We start from the raw sequence: 24,769 nt of genomic DNA, 5'->3' as shown, positions 1-24,769 counted from the left end.
TGGAGTGGGTTGCCATTCCTTCTCCAGGGAATCTTCTCCTGCATTGACAGGCAGATTCTTCACCACTGAGCCACCTGGGAAGCCCATAGCTTTAGGTACCTTCTCATAGTTTCCTTTTGCTGTTCTTATATAATTCATTTGAAAATGCCTTTCATCTTTTTTAAAAAAATCTAAGTCTCTCATTATGACATAGATTTTCTCTCCGAAAGTTTATTTTTACCAAACTTGTGTCATATTTAATACTTGTATTCTAAATCCAAGTCAGTATTTAGTGGCAACAGCTGCCAGGAGTCACTGGAATAAATGAATTACGGCCCTGTTTAGCTGGCAAGATTGCATTCGATTTCCACACTCCAGCACCAATGGGGTCTCCAAGAGCAACAGAGAAAGGGCAACCTATTTCCCGGGGCTGAGCTTGTACAGAAAGGAGCATATACAGGAAGTATGGGACCTTTGGGACAAACAGCTTTGGCAGGTGGGTCATGTCCAAGCTTCCCAGAAGCTGAGCCCCATGTATTCCCAAGAATACCACCTAGACAACTGTCATACCTTGGCAGAAAACCATTTTCAAAGCTTTATTGGATTTGTGATGATATTTATTCAGGGTGTTGATAAATAGATACTCCTACAACAGCAAAGCACCAAGGTTCTACTCTTCTCCCTGGCTTGTGCTGTATGCATTTATTTACATTAAGATTAAGCATCTCACTGAATTACACAGTGGCGACTTATGCAGCTACCTCCTTAGGATGCTGTCTGCAGCAATATACCTGCCAAAGAATCCTTTAAAGATCCCAGTAATTGGAGAAGCCAAAAAGAAGCATTGTTTTTATTTGTTTTAATGTAGAATTCTCTACCTGGTTTATGTAAAACAATTGAAGTAAGTTTTCAGTAAGTTTCTTCTGCTTACAATCAAAATAATTTTCAGACATGTTAGCCTGATTTGTAATTTTCTCCACGTCTAGAATAGAATGTCTGATGCATTTTGGTAAAGTTTGTAAATGAAACATTTGCTCCAGTTTAAAATACCTAGGTATTTGACTATTTGGTAAACCAGACTATACAGTGAACTGGAAGCTAAAGAGTTAAAGAATGCTGTGAGGTTGAATACACGGCAAAGACTGTTTTTCCAGGAACCCATCGGTAAAATTTAGTTTTGATGTTGATCATGAAGTAGGAATTTGGTCCAAAATGGCAACAATAAAGAGAAAAAAGATTTGCTCTGAGATAGCTTATACATAAAGTTTGATAAGCCTGGACATATGGCAAAATGCTCTGATGTTTAATTTTCTATTGAAATAATTGCTAAAAATTTGTTATATATGAGAAATTATGTACAAAGCATCTTACATGTAATATTTTATTTTATTTCACCATTGAGTAGTAGTATTATTCTCATTTAATGACAGAGAAAAAGAGGAAAATAGAGATTTGTAAAGGTCATGTAATTTATTGTGATTATTTTATTTTTTAATTAGAGGATAATTGCTTTAAAGGGCTGTGTTAGTTTCTGTCATACAACACAAATCAGCCATAAGTATATGTATATATCAGTTCAGTTCGGTGTACAGTCCTGTCTGACCCTTTGCAACTCCATGGACTGCAGCATGCCAGGCTTCCCTGTCCATCACCAACTGCCAGAGATTGCTCAAACTCATGTCCATCGAGTCAGTGATGTCATCCAACCATCTCATCCTTTGTTGATCCTTTCTCTTCCTGTCTTCAATCTTTCCAAGCATCAGGGTGTTTTCCAACAAGTCAGTTCTTTGCATCAGGTGGCTAAAGTATTGGAGCTTCAGCTTCAGCATCAATCCTTCCAATGAATATTCAGGACTGATTTCCTTTAGGATTGACTGGTTTGATCTCCTTGCAGTCCAAGGGACTCTCAAGAGTCTTCTCCAGCATCACAGTTCAAAAGCATCAATTCTTTGGCACTCAGCTTTCTTCACAGTCCAACTCTCACATCCATACATGACTACTAGAAAAACCATAGCCTCGACTAGATGGACCTTGGTTGGCAAAGTTATGTCTCTGCTTTTTAATATGAGGTCTAGGTTGGTCATAGCTTTTCTTTCAAGGAGCAAGCGTCTTTTAATTAATGGCTGCAATCACCATCTGCAGTGATTTTGGAGCCCAAGAAAATAAAGTCAGCCCTGTTTCCCTATCTATTGGCCATGAAGTGATGGGACTGGATGCCATAATCTTAGTTTTGTGAATGTTGCATTTTAAGCCAGCTTTTTCACTCTCCTCTTTCACTTTCATCAAGAGGCTCTTTAGTTCTTCTTTGCTTTCTGCCGTAAGGGTGGTATCATCTGCATATATGAGGTTATTGATATTTCTCCTGACAGTCTTGATTCCAGCTTGTGCTTCATCCAGCCTGGCATTTCACATGACCTACTCTGCGTATAAGTTAAATAAGCAGGGTGACAATATACAGCCTTGTCATATTCCTTTCCTAATTTGGAACCAGTCTGTTGTTCCATATCTAGTTCTAACTGTTGCTTCTTGACCTGCATACAGATTTCTCAGGAGGCAGGTAAGGTAGTCTGGTTATCCCATCACTTTAAGAATTTTCCACAGTTTGTTGTGATCCACACAGTCAAAGGCTTTGGCATAATCAATTAAGCAGAAGTAGATGTCTTTCCGGAACTCTCTTGCTTTTTCTATGATCCAGCAGATGTTGGCAATTTGATCTCTGGTTCCTCTGCCTTTTCTAAATCGTGCTTGAACATCTGGAAGTTCTTGATTCACGTACTGTTGAAGCCAAGCTTGGAGAATTTTGAGCATTACTTTGCTAGCATGCTGCTGCTGCTAAGTCACTTCAGTGGTGTCTGACTCTGTGTGACCCCATAGACAGACGGCAGTCCACCAGGCTCCCCTGTCCCGAGATGAGTGTAATTGTGTGGTCGTTTAAACATTCTTCAGCATTGCCTTTCTTTGGGATTGGAATGAAAACTGACCTTTTCCAGTCCTGTGGCCACTGCTGAGTTTTCCAAATTTGCTGACATATTGAGTGCAGCACTTTAACAGCATCATCTTTCAGGATTCAAAATAGCTCAACTGGACTTCCATCACCTTCTCTAGCTTTGTCCATAGTGATGCTTCCTAAGGCCCACTGGAGAAGGCAATGGCACCCCACTCCAGTACTCTTGCCTGGAAAATCCTATGGATGGAGGAGCCTGGTAGGCTGCAGTCCATGGGGTCGCTAAGAGTGGGACACGACTGAGCGACTTCACTTTCACTTTTCACTTTCATGCATTGGAGAAGGAAATGGCAACCCACTCCAGTGTTCTTGCCTGGACAATCCTGAGGACAGGGGAGCCTGGTGGGCTGCCGTCTATGGGGTCACACAGGGTCGGACATGACTGAAGCAATTTAGCAGCAGCAGCAGCAAGGCCCACTAGACATCGCATTTCAGGATGTTTGGCTCTAGATGAGTGATCACACCATCGTGGTTATCTGGGTCATGAAGATCTTTTTTGTATAGTTCTTCTGTATATTCTTGCCACCTCTTCTTAATATCTTCTGCTTCTGTTAGGTCCATACGATTTCTGTCCTTTATTGTGCCCATCTTTGCATGAAATATTCCCTTGGTATCTCTAATTTTCTTGAAGAGATCTCTAGTCTTTCCCATACTATTGTTTTCTTCTATTTCTCTGCGTTGATCACTGAGGAAGGCTTTCTTCTCTCTCCTTGCTATTCTTTGGAACTCTGCATTCAAATGGATATGTATTTCCTTTTATCCTTTGCCTTTCACTTCTCTTCCTTTCTCAGCTATTTATAAGGCCTCCTCAGACAACCATTTTGCCTTTTTGAATTTCTTTGTTTTGGGGGATAGTTTTGATCACTGCCTCCTGTACAATGACAAGAATCCAACCATAGTTCTTCAGGCACTCTATCAGATCTAATCCCTTGAATCTACTTGTCACTTCCACTGTATAACCGTAAGGGATTTAGGTCACACCTGAATGGTCTAGTAGTTTCCCTGCTTTTTTAGATTTAAGTCTGAATTCTGCAATAAGGAGTTCATAATCTGAGCCACAGTCAACTCCCAGTCTTGTTTGTTCTGACTGTATAGAGTTCTCCATCTTCAGCTGAAAAGAACATAATCGATCTGATTTCTGTATTGACCATCTGGTGATGTCCATGTGTAGAGTCATCTCTTCTGTTGTTGGAAGAGGGTGTTTGCTATGACCAGTACATTCTCTTTGCAAAACTCTATTAGCCTATGCCCTGCTTCATTTTGTACTGCAAGGCCAAATTTGCCTGTTACTCCAGGTATCTCTTGCTTGACTTTTGCATTCCAGTCCCCTATGATGAAAAGGATATCTTTTTTTTTTTTGGTGTTAGTTCCCATGGACAGAGGAGTCTGGCAGGCTACAGTTCATGGGGTTGCAAACAGTCAGACATGACTGGAATGCAAAGTAGGAGGTCAAGAGATACCTGGAGTAACAGGTAACTTTGTTCTAGGAGTACTCTCTCTATATATATATATGTATATATACACACACACATACATCTCCCCTTCCTCTTAAGCCTCCCTCCCAACCCATGCCATCGCACCTTCTTTTAATTTGCCAGAGATTGCAAAGGTAATAAGTAGCATAGCCAAGATTCAAACCTAGACAATTTGCCTCTGGAGCCTGAATTCTTGCCCAAGACATAAGCCTAAATTTACTAAATATGACATTGGCAATAAACATGTTTCAGTTAAATAGAAGATTAATTACATATGGACAACTTATAAATGGAGCTGTATTAGGTAGTATGACAAATAATGAAATTGCATTCAAAATACACAAAAACACTTGCCTTATACCCCTTATGTGTGTTAATTCACTTCAGTCATGTCTGGCTGTGTCCAACCCCATGGACTACAGCCCGCCAGGCTCCTCTGTCCATGGGACTCTCCAGGCAAGAACACTGGAGTGGGCTGCCATGCCCTCCTCCAGGGGATCTTCCTGACCCCGGGACTGAACCTGGGTCTTTTGTGTCTCCTGCATTGGCAGGCAGGTTCTTTACCACTAGAGCCACCTGGGGAGCCCTTATGTCCCTTTTTAGGGCTTTTTAAAGCCATTCTAAGTCTTTAGAGAGCAGAATTTCTGGTACTGATGACTTCACATCACCCTGTAAGCTGTTTTGTTTTTGCATCCAAGATTAGTATTTCTACACCTTATTTGAGTGCATTGACCAACCAACAAAAATCTTTGTAAGTACTGTCATTCTTTTTAAAAAATATAGACCAGACGAATATGACCTTCAAAAAGTTCTGAAAAATAACTGCCATCAGACAGCAAGTTGGCAGCAAAAGTGAAATTCAAACCCAAGTTTTACTATTTCAAGTCTAATGAATTATTTCCACCTTCAGCTATTAAGGTGACAGAGAACAAAGGTAGCTTGTGAAATCTCAAGGCTGTGTTTCTTCTTTCTTCCCATAGGTCTCTACCCCCAGGAAAATAAAGGAACCTACATTCCAGTCCCTTTGGTCTCTGAGCTGCAGAGTGGCAAGTGGGGGGCGAAGGTGGTCATGAGAGAGGACAGGTCTGTCCGGCTGTCTGTCCAGTCTTCTGCAGACTGCATTGTGGGGAAGTTCCGCATGTACGTGGCTGTCTGGACCCCCTATGGGGTCATCCGCACCAGCCGAAACCCCGAAACGGACACATACATTCTCTTCAACCCTTGGTGCGAAGGTAAGGGCCTGGTATTTATTATCTCACTACAAAAATAGTTCATATATTTCTAATACATCTCTTTTTGGGTCAATAGAAAAATTATGCTAGAAGACGTGTTCCTTCCTACATCCACTTTCCATGTTTTAAGGACAGAAGATGACGCAAAATTTGCTTTCAGTGTATAAGGCTATAACTTGAAGTTAATGCTGCTATAAATTTACTTCAAGAAATAATTGAAGATTGCGTAAAAATGCACAATTAGTTAATTGTGAAGTTAATATGCTGATGGTATTACCTCTGTGTATGTTATTGCTCTATTAACAAAATGGGCTTCTTTGCCTTGACTTTCAAAATTGATAGGATCCAGAAGATAAGACATATAAATATACTAGATGTTAGTCACTCAGTTGTGTCCGATTCTTTGTGACTCTGTGGATTGTAGCCCACCAGGCTCCTCTGTCCATGAAATTCTCTAGCAAGAATACTGGAGTGGGTATCCATTCCCTTCTCCAGGTGGATATGATGGAATACTATGCAGCCATAAAAAAACATGATTTTACCACTTGCAGAAACATGGATGGACTTGGAAGGCATTATGCCAAATGAAATAAGTCAAAAAGAAAAAGGCAAATCCTGTATATCACTTATATGTGGAATCTAAAAAATATAACAAACTAGTGAATACACAAAAAACAAGCAGACTCTCAGAGAACAAACTAATGATTACTAGTGGGGAAAGGGAATAGGGAGGGGCAAAATAGGGGTAGGGAATTAAGAGGTACAAACAATTAGGTATAATAAGCTACAAAGATGTATTGTACAGCACGAGGAACATAGGCAATATTTTATAATAACTATAAATGGAGTCGGAGAAGGCAATGGCACCCCACTCCAGTACTCTTGCCTGGAAAATCCCATGGACCAAGGACCCTGGTGGGCCGCAGTCCAAGGGGTTGCTAAGAGTCAGACACGACTGAGCGACTTCACTTTCACTTCTCACTTTCATGCATTGGAGAAGGAAATGGCAACCCACTCCAGTGTTCTCGCCTGGAGAATCCCAGGGATGGGGGAGCCTGGTGGGCTGCCATCTATGGGGTCGCACAGAGTCGGACACGACGGAAGCGACTTAGCAGCAGTAGCAGTAGCAGCATAAATGGAGTATAATCTTTAAAAATCATGAATTATTATATCATATATGTACACTTCTAATTTATATAATATTATACAGCAAATATAATTAAATTAAAAAACTATTAAGATTCATAATCTGGCTTCAGAAAAATAAAATAAAGTTGACCTTGTCTATAGTGAAACTAACTTTTATCTCCTTAATTCAAGTACAGAAAGCATAAGTCTAATGAATTCTGTAAATTTGTTTAAATGCACAGTGGGTGCAAACTTTATAAATCATAATGCTGGATATGCAAACATGTAACTTTAATATAATTCAGCTTAATCTCTACTGCTATTTTGAGTCTTTCCTTCTGGCTGCTGCAGAAGCTTAATCTAGTTATATTCAAATAAACTTAGTCAAGTCCAAGAATTTCTCTACCAATCCAATTTAAGAACTCCATCACACACAGTATTTTTCCCTGTCCCCATCTCTGCCCTTCCTTATTTCTGCCTCCATACTTGGTGTGAGGCTGGTCTTAAGTTTCAGGGGCAGATGCGAACATTGCAGTGACACTCGGGGGAGAGTCCACTTTTAGATCTTAGGAAGTAAGGTAACGGAACATATAAAAGCTGACATAAGACCAAAGATTTCTCACACCGTCCTGTCCCATATACATTGCTCTCCAATATCTTCCAAAATGAGTCTATATTAGCGCTGGTTTTGAACGTGGAAGTTGCACTTGATTCAGGGTGGATATGAACTTACACACAGGTAATCAGTGAACAAGGTTTTCTGCTCGGGTTAACATAAACCTGGATCCTCCTGACCCTTTATTTGAAGGACCTATTCCAGTATTCGAGCTAATCCTATGCTCCCCACCTGCCCCCTCCGTCCTCCTATACCCACTAATCCTTATCTATGAGACAAGGTTCAAGGTTGATGGTAACAGCCTGTGGTTTCCCCAGCCTAGAACCCAAAGCACAGTCCAACTCGGATGCTGTATAATGAACCCCACACACAACCAGATACGCTGTAGCTTCACACTCCCCAGGGTTCTGCTTGCGTGTGCACTAACGCAGAACATAACACATGTGATAACACGGGGCTCACGGAGATATGGTCTGGCAACTACAGAGGAGATTCAGAAAGAGACCACTGCCCAACTGGAAAAGATTACACAAGAGGAAGTCAGAAGTTGTCCAAATAAAACCAGGTGGGCAAGATGCTGCCAATACCACACACGCGCCGTGGAAGTGAGGTCCAAGGTGACTCAGGACACCGGGCTGAAAATTACGCAGGCAAGTACAGCACTGATTGATCAAGAAGGTTCTGCTGTGTGGCTGGGGGCCTTTAGCTTGCTTTGCATTCATAGGCAATTTATCCTCTTTAATCACTAAATCATTAGTGGGGATCAATAGTCATACCACATTACTGAGGCCAGGGGTGGGTGGAGGGAGAATTATTGGTTAGCTTTTTAATTTGATTGTGCTAACCAGGCTTCAGATCTATCCCAGAAAGGAGCCCTTCTCTGGGTGCTGGAGAGATAACCGAACCCACAAAGGCAGCAGGAGTGAGTCGGGCACTCAGTGTGAAGTCCTCTCACCTGTCTGAGCGCTCAGGAACTCTGAACTGTTGAATGCATTTTCCTGTTTCAGTTCAAACCTTTCCAGATTGGTCATCTAGAATTCGTGCCAGATCGTGTACCCTGAAAGATGTCAGCGTCCCAGCCTGTGCTTAGTCCTCGGGGCAACATTTGACAGCTCTCTTTGATAGGGCATCAGTCATTTTCATGGGGCTCGTCTTGTCTTAACCACACTTCCCACCTCATTCCCCATCACTGACGCCACCTGAATTCATCCAGACTTCATCCTAGCACAGTATCTGGTACACGCACGCTTGCTCAGTCACTTAGTCATGCCCAACTCTTTGTGACCCCATGGACTGTAGCCACCAGCCTCCTCCATCCCTGGGATTGTCCAGGCAAGAATACTGGAGTGGGTTGCCATTTCCTTCTCCAGGGGATCCTGCCGATCCAGGGATCAAGCCTGCCTCTCCTGTGTCTCCTGCATTGTCAGGTGGCTCCGTGGTCTGGTAGATACTTAATGTTGAATAAATGTTTGCTGCACTGATTTAATCATTCCAAGTAAATGCTTTCTAGGTTCACTGCACCTATCACCACAGATCAGCTGTGTCACCCCATACCTTACCACTTGAAGGAAGTCAAAGTCGTATACAGTGCATGGGGGACATGGGTTGTGGTGTGTGTGTGTAGACGTCTCTCTCTTTTAGCATCTGATGCTAAACTAGCATCTGGTATTTCTAACGTTTCCCCCAAGTGATTGATTTCTTTCCTTGTTTCTTTATTTATTTTTTACCTTTGGCCACACTGCACAGCATGTGGAACCTTACTTTCCTGACCAGGGATTGAAGCTGTGCCCCCTGCTTTGGCAGCTTGGAATCTCAACCACTGAACCACCAAAGAAGCCCCTCTAACTTTTTATTCACTATGACTTTGGCATTTTCCTTTAAACAGAGAAATCAATTAAATTTAGTGTAAAGAAATCAATTTCTACTATCTGGATGCTTTTAATAGGAAGTAATTAGTATGAACAAATTGTATAGTATTTTGACATTCATTCTTATACTCTTTGCTTCGTAATTATACATGGTCTTTTAGACCCTTCAGTACAGAATGGAGTGATGTACCAGGCCTGGTATTCCCAGGGTAACCATGACCAACACCCCTTCCTCTTGGAGACCGTTGAGCCCAGACCAGAATTTACACCCTCAGGCTAGAGCCCTTCATTCATCAATCCACAAATAGTAATAGTATATCTCCCACAATGCTCATGACAGCATAATTACCCATGGGTACTACAGAACTATTATTTATTCATTCACACATATTAAGGATCAATGCTGAAGTAGGCACTGGGAATATGTTAGTGAAAAAGACAATCTTCGTCCTCAAAGAGCATCTGGCGACGGTTTCACAAATGAGCTGCTAATAAACATGAATTTCAACACTGAAAAGCACAGAAAGGAGTCGTGGCAGAACAAGAACATGCAGTAGGGGCACCGGCCTCACTGGGGAGTGGGGGGAATGGGTTAGCGGGTTACCTTTGCACCCCATGCAGCCCCTGGAATAGTGTGTGCACACGATAGCAGTCACATACTTGGCTAACTGAATTTCAAGGAAGTTTTAATAGAGCTTATGTGACAATTTGAAGCCCTTATGCATTCAGACCTTGTATTTAATGAAATAGCATATCTCTCTTGCAAGTGTCTGAATTGGTAGAGCCCATTCATCCTCACAGCAAGTGACAGTTATCTGGTGTGGCATCAATCAGAAGGGAACCCAGGGAGCTCTCAGTAGACTTTATTTTCAGTGGCACATAGATGACCCCAGATTCAAGGTCTGAAGCTGTTTCTGGAGGGAGCATTTGTAATTCCTTAGCTGGGTGGTTCATTTTTTTTTATCATTGGAGTACAATTGCTTTACAATGCTGTGTTGGTTTCTGTTGTACAACAAAGTGGATCAGCCGTAAGTATACATACGTCCCCTCCCTCTTCACCCTTCCTCCTACATACCTTCAAAGGATGCTCAAAGCTGGTGTCTTCCTGCATTCTGTGTTTCAGAAAGCAGGACCCTTCTCTCTTTCAGTCCAACATGGCACAGAGGTAAGCCTCGTCAATGCTGAACTGAATTGATGACCACCACTCCAAGGGGCGGCGGGGAGCGGAGTATTAGCCTCATATTTCAAAAGAAAAATCAGACTCTGTGGTATTACATAAAGTTTTCAAGGTCATCCAGAAAATCAGGAAACAAGCTGGGGCTAAAACATGGATACCCTGGTGCAGGGAAAGATTGAGGGCAGGATAAGAAGGGGGAGACAGAGGATGATGGTTGGGTGGCATCAGCCGACTCAGCGGACATGAGTCTGAACAAACTCTGGGAGACAGTGAAGGACAGGGGAGCCTGGCGTGCTGTGGTCCATGGGGTCTCAAAGAGTCAGACACGACTGAGCAACTGAACAACAACAGGCTCTTTTATTTTCAGAACCAGAACCACTGGTACCCGGTATTGTGGAATAAGAGAAACAGGAAATAGATGCCAGCTGGGAAACGTCTATGATGTTCTAATCAACACTGGAAAAGCCTACTGTTAAAAATAAATAAATAAAAACAAAACCAGGTTGATAGCTAAAAGATCAAACAAGTTTTCTTTGCAAAAAAAGAAAAAATTTAAACATCCCAACAAGGGCACAGGCTCCCTTTGAGAATATGTGCTAAGTAAAGAATATCTGACATTTTTCTTTGTAGAATTGCTTCATGAATAATAGTCTATCTTCTAAAGATACTTTACACTAAAAAGTCCTTAACCAGCAAAACTGGAAATACAGCACAAATCAACTCAACTTCCCAAGCTGGCCTGAGCTGTGATACGATGCAGTGTCTTTGCAGGGAACAGGCCCAACAGTTGAGAAATCGCTTGCCGGTGTCTCCTGGGCTGGTTTCATTCCAGAGTTCACAGGCACAAAGGCATGCCCCTAGGGAGGTTGAATTGAACCGTTTTAGGAAGACAGTGGCTCTGGACCCTTCCAGAAATAAAGTGCAGATGCTGGAAATGCCAGTCCTGACTATACTCCAGGGGCTTTCCTGGTGGCTCAGTGGTAAAGAACCCACCTGCCAATGCAGGAGACATAAGAGATGTGAGTTTGACGGCAACCCACTCCAGTATTCTTGCCTCTAGAATCCCATGGACAGAGGAGCCTGGTGGGCTATTGTCCATGGGGTCGTAAAGAGTCAGACACGACTTAGTGATTGAGCCCAGGTGGGACAGTGGTAAAGAATCCTCCTGCCAGTGCAGGAGACCCAAAAGACGAGTTCAATCCCTGGGTCAGGAAGATCCCCTGGAGTAGGAAATGGCAACCCACTCCAGTATTCTTGCCTAGAGAATGCCATGGACAGAGGAGCTTGGCAGGCTATAGTCCATGGGGTCGCCAAGTCGGACACGACTGAGCAATCTGAGCAGTAAATATATGCCAGTGTTTCCCAGATCCCATAGGTGGGAATCATCTGCCTAGAGCACAGCCTCAGGGGTCACCACCCCATATGATGTACTTGAGATGGAAAAACATATAGTCATGACACCAATCTGGAGTCACAAGTGCTCCACAGAGAGGGTCAGTCCCCAGAGCGCTGATGACACCCACCCGGCAGGTCTTACCTCTTTATTTAGTGGCACTCAGCTTTTGTATGAAGGGGAGGGGAGTAAAAAGTGTCAGTCACTCAGTCGTGTCCAACCCTTTTCAACCCCGTGGACTACAGCCCGCCAGCCTCCTCTGTCTAAGGGATTTTCCAGGCAAGAATACTGGAAGGGAATTGCCATTCCCTTCTCCAGGAGATCATTCCAACCCAGGGATTGAACCTGGGTCTCCCGCATTGAAGGCAGATTCTTTACCATCTGAACCACTGGGAAAACCCCAAAAGTTGTTTCTAATTCTTCACTCAAAATCTCTCCTTTTACCAAAAAGGTGAGCCATTTCACCTTTTTGAAGAGGTCAAATCACCATTGCTTCTAAAGGATCTCAAACAGAAGCAGACTGTGACTTGAGCTGTTCAAGAGTCTCTTTGGAGATAAAATATGGGACAGCATTCTAGCTCCACAATTTTCTCTGATCCCTTTGCCAGGCTTGACTTAAGGACCTTAGAAATGGGGCTTGCTTTAACTTTAAAATCGCATGAAAATAACCAAAAGGAAATTTTCAGCCCGGGTGGTGATGAATAGCCCTCCTTCGCCCTCTGAGGTTAAACAGATACTAAAATCAATAGGCTTAGCATTTATTTTTACATGTTTGTTATAAATTCTTACTTTCTCTGGGTGGGGAAGCCAGTGGTAATTTCCACAGGGGCCAGAAATCAGCCCTAGAAGTGAGTCCTAGCAGTTCTCAGCTCACAATTTGCTTTTCTTAGCTGCCCTACTCCTCCCACTGGAGGAATTATAAAATCAAGGAGGCCATTCTTCTTTACCCCTTGCCTCCCGGTAGTCACCCAGGAGGAGCGGTGGTTCACAAGGCATGCTGAAGGTCTGCTCTGGGTAAAGTGCACGGAGGCGTTAACATCTCAGCAATGGCGCCGTGTTTCCCTTGGGTTTCACTGATGGTTGCTGGTTGTTGGCCAGAGGTCGCTTAGGATCAGGAGGTTGTCAGCAGGTCTGTGGTGCCACCATCCCAACTCTGCAGCCCTCTGGACCCGGTTTCTTCTATCAGCTCTCACACGGTTGAGAAGTGTAGTCCCCACGCTTGTGCACACACACACACACTCTACTTTCTCACAGTTCAGATTGTTGGTTGACTAGAGCAGTGAATTGCTTGTCAGCTTGTTTTTTCTTTTAATAAAATAATAGTATCCTTCATTTTACTAAAGTGCAGAACCAATCTCTTCCCACCTCCATCATCGGATCTAGAAAACCTCACTACGCCTTTCAAACTAATAAAAAAAATTTTTTTAAACAAACAAAAAAAACACCCCCCGAAACCAACAACATCTCAAGAGGCAAATGATTGAGTTTTCCTGTTTTTGTCAGCCTATCAAACACAGAGAGTTTTTCGGAGTTTCCATGGTGATGAGGTTTTTTTTTTAATCCTAGCTTTGGACAACTATATTTTAAAGTGACAGATCTGAATAAAAAGAGGGGAAAGAAAGCTCTGCTTTCCACATTCAATCTTCCTTTAAAATCATAAATAAATTTAAAATGAAAATCGAGGCTCCGCATTTGATCCCCCTGCCTTGTTGTGGAGTCATGATTATGCCTGCCTGTTTTGAGGTGAGTTTTAATTCAGCGGCTGGAAGGAAACGGGTGGGCTGCACTCAAGCTACAGAACTCCTTCCTATTCATGACTTGCCACCTAAATTTATGACTTCTCATCAACAATAAGCCAGAGCCCAAAAGTAAATCCTTCATTTTCTTGGACTTCTCTCTCACTCTCCGAGCCCTGGACATCCATCCCCGTCTCTCATTCTAGAGGTCGGCATTTATTTTGCCGTGTTTTCAGGCACAGTGCACCGGGCGCTGTGCAGACAGTGAGTGGATCCCTCGGACTCAGCATCATAGTCTATTTGGGGGGCAGCTTGGTATTCAAACCCTGGCTTCACCTCTCAGCTGCAAAATGACCTTGGGAAAGATACTTTTCTTCTCTCTTCCTCAGTTTCCTCATCTGTAACGTGGGGAAAATACAGTGCCTTCCTCTGGGAGACATTATGAGGTGTTTTTAAAGAAACAATTTTACATATTTATTTATTTGGCCCTGCTGGGTCTTTGCTGCTGCTCAGGCTTTTCTCTAGATGTGGATAGTGGGGCTCACTCCTCCTGAAGGTATGCGGGCTTCTCGCGGAGCAGCTTCTCTCGTTTCAGCTCCTGGGCTCTGGAGCACAGGCCCCGTAGTTGGGGCGAACAGTCTTAGCCACTCCGAGGCCTGAGGCCCGTGGGATCTTCCTGGATCAGGGACTGAACTCACATCTCCTGCATTGGCAGGTGGATTCTTTACCACTGAGCCACCAGGAAAGTCCTCACTATGAGTTTTAATAAGTCTGTTTTTGCACCACATTAGAAAGTTCATGGCATGGAATGAACACTGTACACATACTTGTTCCAGGAATAATGAAATCACAGAACAGAGTCAGTGGAGTGGGGCATGTCACTGCAACACCCATAGGGCACTACAGAACGAGGCTGCATCCCGCCCGTGCTGGAAGGACCGAGTAGGAAACCTAAAGAAGGGGGAAGAGTTATAATTGTATAAAGACATCTACTGATGATAAGGACATTGATAATAAAAAGAGCACACCATATTGTTCTTGAAGAAAAAGTACTGCAAAAAAACCCTGAACTTGTTAAGCTCTTCTTAAACAGGTAGTTTCATGTAAATGCAACCATATTTTTTTTTTTTTTTTTTCACCTGAATTCTTGCAGTTTCCATAATCTTCTGTCCCAGTGAGCCACAGTTAACATGAAGTTGTCTCATGCCAGGAACCCCCAACACCTGCTCCAGCCTTGTCTGTTGTCATAAAAATCTACAGATACCATGTACGGTGGGGAGTGCCATCTGACCTTTCTGCCCCATTTGATCTCCCCTCCTTCAGCCCCAGGGGTTAGGAGATCGGCCAGTAAGAACAGGAGCAACAGCGTCTTCTCTGAAAAGCTAAGCAGGTCTGAAGAAGCCGCAACCATATTTTTTAAAATAACTTTTTTTTTTTTCATGATGAAAGTCTTATTACAGACACAAAAAATAATGAAAGCATAAAAAGAACTCAGAGATTTACAAGTCACTGTTACCATTTTGGTGCACTTCCATCCATTTAATGTATTTTTGTATAGTTTTATTTTTGTGAGAGTGAGTGAAGTCACTCAGTCGTGTTTGACTCTTCTCGACCCCATGGACTGTAGCCTGCCAGGCTCCTCCATCCATGGGGTTTTTGCAGGCAAGAATACTGGAGTGGGTTGCTATTTCCTTCTCCAGGGGATCTTCCCCACCCAGGGATCGAACTCAGGTCTCCTGCAATGCAGGCAGACTCTTTACCATCTGAGCCACCAGGGAAGCCAAGTTTTATATTTAATTGACCGTTAATTGAATACACTATTCTTTAAAATATACATATATGTATATATATAAAGGGGGCTTCCCTGGTGGCTCAGTGGTAAAGAATTTGCCTGCCAACACAGGAGATGCAGGAGACACCAGTTCAACCCCTGGATGGGGAAGATCCCCTGGAGGAGCAGATGGCCACCAACTCCAATTTTCTTGCTGGGAAATCCCATGGACAGAGGAGCCTGGTGGGCTGCAGTCCATGGGGTCGCAAAAGAATAGGACACGACTTAGCAACTAAACCACCACCACCACAGTCATTACAGAAATGCAAATTAAAACCATAATGAGATATTATCTCACAGCTGTTAGAATGGCCATCACCAAAAAGACAAAAGATAGCAAATATTTGCAAGGGTATCATGTTTCTCTAACCCCTATATTTTCTATTAAGCTGTTAGTTCTACTTAGAGGCTTCCCTGGTGGCTCAAACAGTAAAGAATCTGCCTGCAATGTGGGAGACCTGGGTTCGATCCCTGGGTTGGGAGGATCCCCTGGAGAAGGAAAAGGCTACCCACTCCAGTATTCTGGCCATGGGGTTGCAAAGAGTCAGACATGACTAGAGACTCATTCAGATTCATCTGTAAGTGAATCATTTCCTTTTTCTTTGGAGCAGGTGTGGAGAGAGCACTGAAGAAGCATCTACTTCTTAAGTCAGATGCTGTGTGCTTCCTGGCACATTCATCCTCTCAGGAAACTCAGTGTCTGCTTGTTGATTTTTTGTGATGTTCAGATTTACCAGTGGGATCAGGGTTATCACTCTCATGCATCCATTATGGAATTCCCCATTAGCCTTTTAAAAATGGTTTTAGCCTAGATCCAAAAATTTATTAGGGATTGCAAAATGGTGATAGTCTCATCTCCCACTCATTTTGCATTTATTAGCATCAGTGATTTCGGTGCCTTGAGGTAGTATTCATATAAGCAAGTCTAGATACGTGGCTCTTTCCTTATTTCTAAGTTCTTAGAATAATGGGTTGATTCGTAGTACCACCAATACATTTTTTTAAATCACCTTGAAACTACAAATATTAAAATATTTCATGTGTCCTAATCTTTTGCAGTGACCATTATTTTTGGTATTTTAGTTGTCCCATTCTTGTCCAGTGGGAGTTTCTTTAAGTTGATTTCTGATTTCTTTGTCATGAGGCCTAGAATCTTGAACAGCCTTCTTGTTTTCTGGCAGGAAGAAGCACTTCAGGCTAGGCTTGTACATTTCCTGACCCAGACCTCTGATCATTTTTCTCAAGGAGCCCAGATACCTTTTAATGGGAGGGGAAAGGAGGAGAATGGTACTCAGAGATCATAATCAGGCTCAAGGGCACTTGCTGCTATTACACTGGTTGTTTTTTCTAGTTCTTTTCAGTGAGAAAAGACTGAAAAATTGTGACAAAATGCATCATGAGTTTTTATGCTCTCTCTACTTTTTTTTTTTGCTAAGATCCTTTTATTTGATATTTTCTTATAATGGATTTAAGTTTTTGATTATTATAGTACACCCTGTTTGAAACACTTCAAAGTATTGCAAAGGCAGTGGAAATAGGAAAATCTGTTAATAATAATGTTTGCTGGTGAAAAATAATAGTGTTATTCGCTCAGTCATGGCTGACTCTTTGTAGCCCGCCAGGCTCCTCTGTCTATGGGATTCTCCAGGCAAGTATACTAGAATGGGGAGCCATTCCCTTCTCCAGGGGATCTTCCCAACTCAGGAATCGAACCCAGGTCTCTTGCATAGCAGGCAGATTCTTTACAGTCTGAGCCACCGGGGAAGCAGTGAATGCAAAAATTAATGTATCAAAAGCACAAGTGTATGGGAAAAATAACCAGCCTCTCCCTTCATATATATTCTTTCTTATTTTCTTTCTGTAACTTCCCAAAACAGAGATATTCAACAGTAGTTTAAAATGGCCATCTCCCAACATTTAAATGAATCAAATTCTCCAATGAGTGAATAAAATTATGAGTAGTAACCTGAAACTCAGCTGAGTAGGGCACTTTGGAGCCTTAAGTGGGAATGTCTTCCAATTTCAGAGTGATTTGTCTTCAATCTGTATCAATCATTTTAGTGAAAAATTAGAAAATAATTCTGGTGGAATGAGTTTCACCTCCCAACAAGATTAATAGATCATTCACTGAAGTTCCTATTCTTCTTTTGTGGACTGTGAAGAAATGAATGGTAGCTGGAAGATCCATGGGATTCTAGGTCCAGTAGCAGATGGGATGACAATATACCAGGACAAAATCACCTATATTTTGACTTACAAAGGCAGCAATAGCTTTAAATTTGTGACTTAATTGCAGACCAGCTGCACTACAACTTTTTCAAATGACAAAAATTCAAAAAAATGTGTGTTACAAAACTGTCTCAGGAAAAGTGTCGTCTAACAAAACAAATGCACTGAAAAGGTATCTTGCTCGAGAGAGGTCAGCTTGGGAAAGTTGTTACCAAATCTAAACATCTTCTATTTCATACAAACTGTACTCAGAAATAGTTCTGAGACTTATTTCTGGCTGAAAGTATCAAAGGGTTTATTTGTCAAGAAAGAAACAGCTTAATTGACAAGGATGGATAGAATGAGTTCATACTCATCAAGATTTCTGCGGTGTTAGGGTACTAACAAACATCCTTTAATGGCAGAATGTGGTAATCATGGAATTAATTATTGCTAAAGTAGTTTTCAGATGAAAAAAGAGAAAAAAAAAAGCAAATTAAACTTGACACAACCTGACCAAACACGTGTCAATTTACAGTTTAAAGGTCATTTTACAAAATATCTACATTGACATAATAGGTTCCCCATAGTATTTTAAGATGAAAGTTCTTTTCATTTATCCTGGCAAGCTATAAATGAATAAATTATGCTGTTTAAAGACTTATTTAATATGCTTTTTTTAAATTAAATTTGCTGCTGCCATCTAGTCACTAAGTCGTATCTCTTTGTGACCCCATGAAATATAGCCCTCCAGGCTCCTGTGTCCATGGGATTTTTCAGGCAAGAATACTAGAGAGGGTTGCTATTTCCTCCTCCAGGGTATCTTCCCAACTCAAGGATTGAAACCGTCTTCTGCATTGGCAGGTGGATTCTTTACCACTGAACCACCAGGAAAGACCTTATTGAATTTATTTATTCAATAAGTTCTTCTTTCTCTTGAGTCCCAAAGAGAAAAAGGAAAGATCTGCCATTTAATAGATCAATAGAATCTGATTGATTCTATTGATACTCTGATACCTTAGAGTGACAGAAAGCAGAGTTACGGTTCCCTGGGAGGGTGGGAGGCCTGAGACAGGACTGGGAGGGAAGAATTACAGAGAGGAACAAGGAAACTTCTGGGTGACATATGTGTTTGTTGGGCTTCCCAGGCGCTGCTAGTGGTAAAGAACCCACCTGCCGATGCAGGAAACATAAGAGACAGTGGTTCAATCCCTGGATTGGGAAGATCCCCTGGAGAAGGGCATGGCAACCCACTCCAGTATTCTTGCCTGGAAAATCCCTTGGACAGAGGAGCCTGGACAGCTATAGTCCATTGGATAACAAAGAGTCAGACACAACTGAAGGGACTTAGCACACACACGTGCATATGTTTATTATTTTGGTTGTGAAGTTATATACTTTAAATGTGTGCAGTTTGTTGGACAGTAGTAAATATGTAAATGTGTGTATGCGTGTGTCAGTGCACGCGTGTATTAACAGTTGCACGAAACCAGGCAAAGGTAACCAAGAGGCAAAGAACAGAAAGGAAGTTACAAGAAAGTGCTGGAGTACAGACCAGACCATGAAATCTCCAGAAGATTTGATCAAAGCTATAATACGGCCCAGAATGCGGATCCAAGCTGGTCGGATGGAGCAGCACTGGGCAAAGTTTAATATATACACAGGTCCCTGGTGCCCTCGTTAATATGCAGATTCTGACTGGGTCTGAGCTGGGGCCTGAAACTGCCTTCCTCACAAGGTTCCAGGTGGTGCTGACGCTGCTGGCCTTTCCACCATTCTGTGAACATCAGGGGGCTGGGACGTTTGTTCTCAACTGTGGCTGCATATCAGACTCACTGGAGAGCTTAAAATTAACTCATTAGTTAATTAATTCACTTTTTAAAACCCTGATGCCTGGATCTCACTCCCGCTCCCAGAGATTTTGATCCGATTGATCTAGAGTTCAACTCAGGAATCTACAGTTTTTAAATCTACCTGAATGATTCTAGTGTGCAACCTTGAATATTCATTGGAAGGACTGACACTGAAGCTGAAGCTCCAATACCTTGGCCTTCGATGCAAAGAGCTGACTCATTGGAAAAGACCCTGATGCTGGGAAGGTTTGAAGGCAGGAGGTGAAGGGGTCAACAGAGGACTAGGTGATTGGATGGCATCACCGACTCAATGGACCTGAGTTTAAGCAAACTCCGGGAAATAGTGAGAACAGGGAAGCCTGGCGTGCTGTGCTCCATGGGGTCAGAGAGAGTCAGACACGACTGAGCAACTGAGCAACAACTCCAGAGGGATGGTCAAAAGCCTTACCAGGAAATGGGAAGGAATGATCCCTGATAAAGTAGCAGAATGGCAAGGACGACCTGGGCCAGAGAAATGTGATGAGCACGTCCCCGCTCAGAACTGAAACTGACCATTGCCAAGGCTGCACGCTGACCTGAGTGGGACTTAGACCTGTGCGGTCCCATGTGCGGTCCCGTGTGCGGTCCCGTGTGCGTTAAAGACGCTTTTGCTGCTTTCATGCCTGGCCTGGGAGTAAGTACCAGACTGGTGCCTCAGCAGGCAGATGGGGAGCAAGGTTTTCCTGAGATTAGAGCCGCAGGCAAGAAGAGTCCCTGTGGGCGTCCTGGTGGCTCAGCGGTAAAGACTCTGCCTGCCAATGCAGGAGACGTAGGCTCGATCCTTGATCCGGGAGGAATCCACTTGCTGCTGAGCAGCTAAGGCCAGGAGCCGCAGCTATTGAGCCTGTGCCCTAGAGCCCGGGGAGGCATGACAAGAGAAGCCACCGCACTGAGAAGCCCTCCGATCACATCTAGAGAGAAGCACCCGCTCTCTACAACTAGAGAGAAGCCCACACAGCAGTGGAGACCCAGCAGAGCCAAAAATCAACAAACTAATTGTTTTTTTAAAAAATAAGAAAAGTCCTTGCAATGGAGGAAGATGATCAGAGAGGCAGTTGGACACACTCTTACCAACACGAACACGCACACCAAAATTGTTCCTTGAAAGGAGACAACGCCCAGCCTCCCTCTTCTCCCCAATGGGCCACAAACCAGGCATGACCCATGAGGCTCCAGCCTGCTAATGTGCCCCAGACTTGTTATAAAATCATCTCTAGTTCTTTTAACGTTAATACTTTGGAAATTAGTTTTTTGATCCGTGTTACAGATTTTTATCTGCATTATAGAATTCTGATTCTGAAACTACTGAGGCACCAGAATCCTAAAATGTTTCATGAGACTTATCAATTTAATTGTGCTACTTGGAACTTAGAGAGCCAAAACTTGTCAGCTTTTTGATGACAAATGTCATCATTTACAGACTGATCTTGGCCACTTCTGTTCACCATTGTTAAAATTACATATTGTGAAATGAGCTGCCTTTAAAAGACTTTTTCCCATTTGGTTGAGTAATTGCAATTTATGATCAGAATAAACTTTCAAGTGTATAGAAACGTTCTGGTTTGGTTAATAGTCATTATGTTTAAATTCCATTGCAGAGGATGCTGTGTATCTGGAAAATGAAAAAGAAAGAGAAGAGTGCGTCCTGAATGACATCGGGGTTATTTTTTATGGAGACTTCAACGACATCAAGAGCAGAAGCTGGAGCTACGGTCAGGTGAGCCACGCAACATTTGTCATTGTCAAGGACATCTTTACTCATGCTTTCAGTCCTGCGTATCACTGCAGGGTGGTGTATGTCAATGCTGGACAAGCACAATTTCCTGCTTTTCAGGATCTGAGGCTCTAAGACAGCCTGGGTGCAGACTTAGAAGGGCACCTGCCTAATTTATCAGCTGAAATCACATATTTCCAGTTATTACAATGTTACAGAGATTGGAGCCTGTGTGGTTGGCATGGCATTCCAGTGAGAAGTGCTTTGGCACTTCAGAACAGTGAAATTCCATGAGCTCAGATTCTGGTATCCAACCTGCTTTCCTGCTGTTGTTGTGCTGTGCTCAGTCACGTCCTTCTCTTCGTGACCCCATGGACTGTAGCCCACCAGGCTCCTCCAGGCAAGAATACTGAGCTGCCATTTGCTACTCCAGGGGATTCTCCTGATCCAGGGATCAAACCCATGTCTCCTATGTCTCCTGCTTAGGCAGACTGGTTCTATACAACTAATGCCACCTGAGCAGGCTCTCCATCCTGGTTGGTTCTAACTAACTCTTGAGAATCACACACCCACTGTTCAGCTTTGCCCACCTGCATTTCTGATGTCCCACCGGGCTAAGGATCAATGTTCTTCCCCTGTTTGGGGATCCTTGCCTGGCTCCCCAGTTCCAAGCCCTCCACTTCCTGAGTGACATACAACCCGTGACCATCACTTATTGTCTGATGTCCTCGCCTTAGGTCCCTAATAATTCCTAACCTTTAGATATGATTATATTTACACCCCCAGTGTGACAACAGAGAGAGAGAGCTAACAAGGAACAAAAACTCATACAGTTGGGTAGCAAGGAGGCCTGGGAAAGGGTGCCAAGCATGATGGGGGCCCTTAGCCAGCATGGACAGACGCCCCGGAGCACACTTGCCACTTATCTCTGCTCTCATTCGAGTCCATCAAGTTGGGTATTTCAGCTCAATCAACCAGCCAAGCCAGTAGTTTGCAATGAGGCAGTGTAACTAGCTCTCTGACGATGTCTTTACCATTCCTGTTGACCACTGTCACACCCCACAGACACAGCTGAAAGATGCTGCCTCACAGGAACCAGAGTAATGAGTTCTTTACGTACGTGGAGAGCTAGTGCGATTACCCATGCCTGCAGCCGTCACGTCGGTTTAGGATATACCCAGAGTTGTATTCTAATTGGATTTTAATCGAGAATTACATGTAATCAGCCATTAAGACAGTGGTGTCTGTCCTGACCACTTGGCTGGATAACATACAAGGTTTCTGCATTCAGGGAAATTTCCTGTACAGTGAGGTGCAGTATGGGTATCATCTTCCAATTTTACCATTTTAAAAAACTATTTTTGTCTTTGCTCCTTTTTTGGAAAATTCTGGTGTTCTGTGTTTCTAAGCAAATTGAACCGACTACCAGACTTGATAGTATAATCTTTCTCTAAACCTTCCTGACCTCTCTGACCCTGGAGGCCCCCTCGTCTCAGGAGAGAGGGAACCGTAGGCAGAGGCTCACTGCGTGAGGTCTCCAGCTTTGCCCGGTGCACGCGATGCAGACCTAAGTGCCTCCCAGAGCTGGACCTGGGAGCCATTTATTTCTGAGACGCACAAACACTCATGTTACTTTTGAGGTCTCGAGACTCTGGCCTGACTATGGTTCATCCCAGTGAATGGTTCATCCCACTGCCTGATATCCCAAGAACCAAGATATAGGAGAGATCCTCTGAATTAACCCTACAATGAACCCTACAATTTTCTAAAGAACATCAAGCCAGTTCTTGATTCTGTTTCCCTTTTTTTTGGCCCCACGGCCTGGCATGTGAGATCTTAGTTCCTCACAGGGGTTGAACTTGCGCCCTTTACACTGGAAGCATGGAGTCTTACTCACTGGATTGCCAGGGAAGTCCCAGTTCATGATCCTTGAGCACAGCAGTTCACGAGTAGTTCTATTTATAGTTCTAGCTAGCTTTTAAGTTCTTATCCATTTTACTGAAAGATAAAAGAAGCTGTCTCTTTCCTTCCAACTTAAATATTTCACGCTAAAGATCATGAGTGATTTCCATACAGGAAATACACATTTCTAAACATTAGGCTGTGGTCTCATTTTATTTTTTGGCAGAGAATGTCTTATTTGCAGATTGGACATTAAGTAGTTTCTCATTTTTTTTTCCCCCAAATAGTTTGAGGATAGCATCCTTGACGCTTGCCTGTTTGTGATGGACAAAGCGAATATGGACCTTTCCGGCAGAGGGAATCCCATCAAAGTCAGCCGTGTTGGGTCTGCCATGGTAAGAACAACTACTGATGGCTTAAATCAACTAGATATGTCATTTGCCTCCATCTGGGTGTCAGTTCAGTAAGAGCTGTTGAAACGGTGACTTACAGTCAATAAAGTTTTCCTTGGAAGAGTCTGTAATTCCCCGAGCTTGTCATGTGCCACGAAACTAAATTCTTGTCTCAGTACTGTATGTGGTTTTGGCTTCAGACAAATGCTAATAGGTGACATGATAGTACAGCCCGCTTATTCTTAAGTGTCTTGGCCTGGGGAGTGAGAGGGACCATGATGAAATGTCAGTATCTGTAATCAATTGATCAATCAATCGATTGATCAAACACCAAGGAACAGCAAAACACACACACACACACACACTGTAAAGCCTAATTTATCTCCATTCACACCCACAGTAAGAGTGAAGAAATAAATGACTAACGCTATTCTACTCCAACGATACCTCACCACAGGACTGTGTATTGACAGTTTATGAAATGGGTGTTGATTCTTCAGAGTAAACGCATGAGATGGGGGAAGGGCTGGCATCACTCACGCCATTTTGCAAGTTAGAAAGCGGTGTGCTGACAGTTGGGCAGTGACGAAGCCTCAGTCCTCAGCTGGATCCCAGGTCCGCTGACTCCAGACCTTGGCATTTTCCACCTTCCTTGCTGGTCTTGGCAGGAGATCCTGAAGCATCTTTGAGAACACACAGACCCTGCACTGGAACCGCTTCCTGAGGGAGGAGACACTACTCTTATGGGCCAGGAGGCTGGGAGTCCGGGGTGGGCAGCGGATTAAACGTGTTGTCTAGGTCCTGGGCAGCCCTGGACTGTACTGACGTGTGGGACACACAGATCCTGCCCGTGGTGCATGAAAGCGAGTCACACGTGTCAGACACAAGCAGCGTGTGCACATGTATTCATTCGCTTCAGTCCTGTCCGACCCTGCGACACTACGGACTATAGCCCGTCAGGCTCCTCTGTCCATGGGATTCTCCAGGCAGGAATACTGGAGTGAGTTGCCATGCCCTCCTCCAGGGGATCTTCCAGACCCAGGATCGAACTTGCATCTCCTGTGTTTCCTGCACCCACTGAGCCACCTGGGGAGCCCAAATATAAGCAGAAGATTCCTGAAAAAAACACCAAGCTCGGTGCTGTTGCTACTTCATTCAATCAAAGACTAAGCAAAAAATACTCCTTTTGCTACCAATTTTCTTAAGTTCTTCTTTAAAGACT

General features: G+C 43.3%; 1 protein-coding gene across 1 annotated transcript in view; it reads left to right on the top strand.

The window, feature by feature from the left end:
• F13A1 (coagulation factor XIII A chain) overlaps positions 1-24,769 on the top strand; it is a 144,053-nt gene that overhangs the window by 41,131 nt on the left and 78,153 nt on the right. The window contains exons 4-6 of the mRNA XM_005891153.3: positions 5,439-5,690; positions 21,138-21,256; positions 23,443-23,550. Coding sequence (XP_005891215.1) covers positions 5,439-5,690; positions 21,138-21,256; positions 23,443-23,550 — 479 coding nt within the window. The remainder of the gene's footprint in view (positions 1-5,438; positions 5,691-21,137; positions 21,257-23,442; positions 23,551-24,769) is intronic.

Source organism: Bos mutus, chromosome 23 (genome assembly GCF_027580195.1).
Source record: "Bos mutus isolate GX-2022 chromosome 23, NWIPB_WYAK_1.1, whole genome shotgun sequence".
Classification (NCBI taxonomy): domain Eukaryota; kingdom Metazoa; phylum Chordata; class Mammalia; order Artiodactyla; family Bovidae; genus Bos; species Bos mutus.
This window is presented reverse-complemented; position numbering and strand designations above follow the sequence as displayed.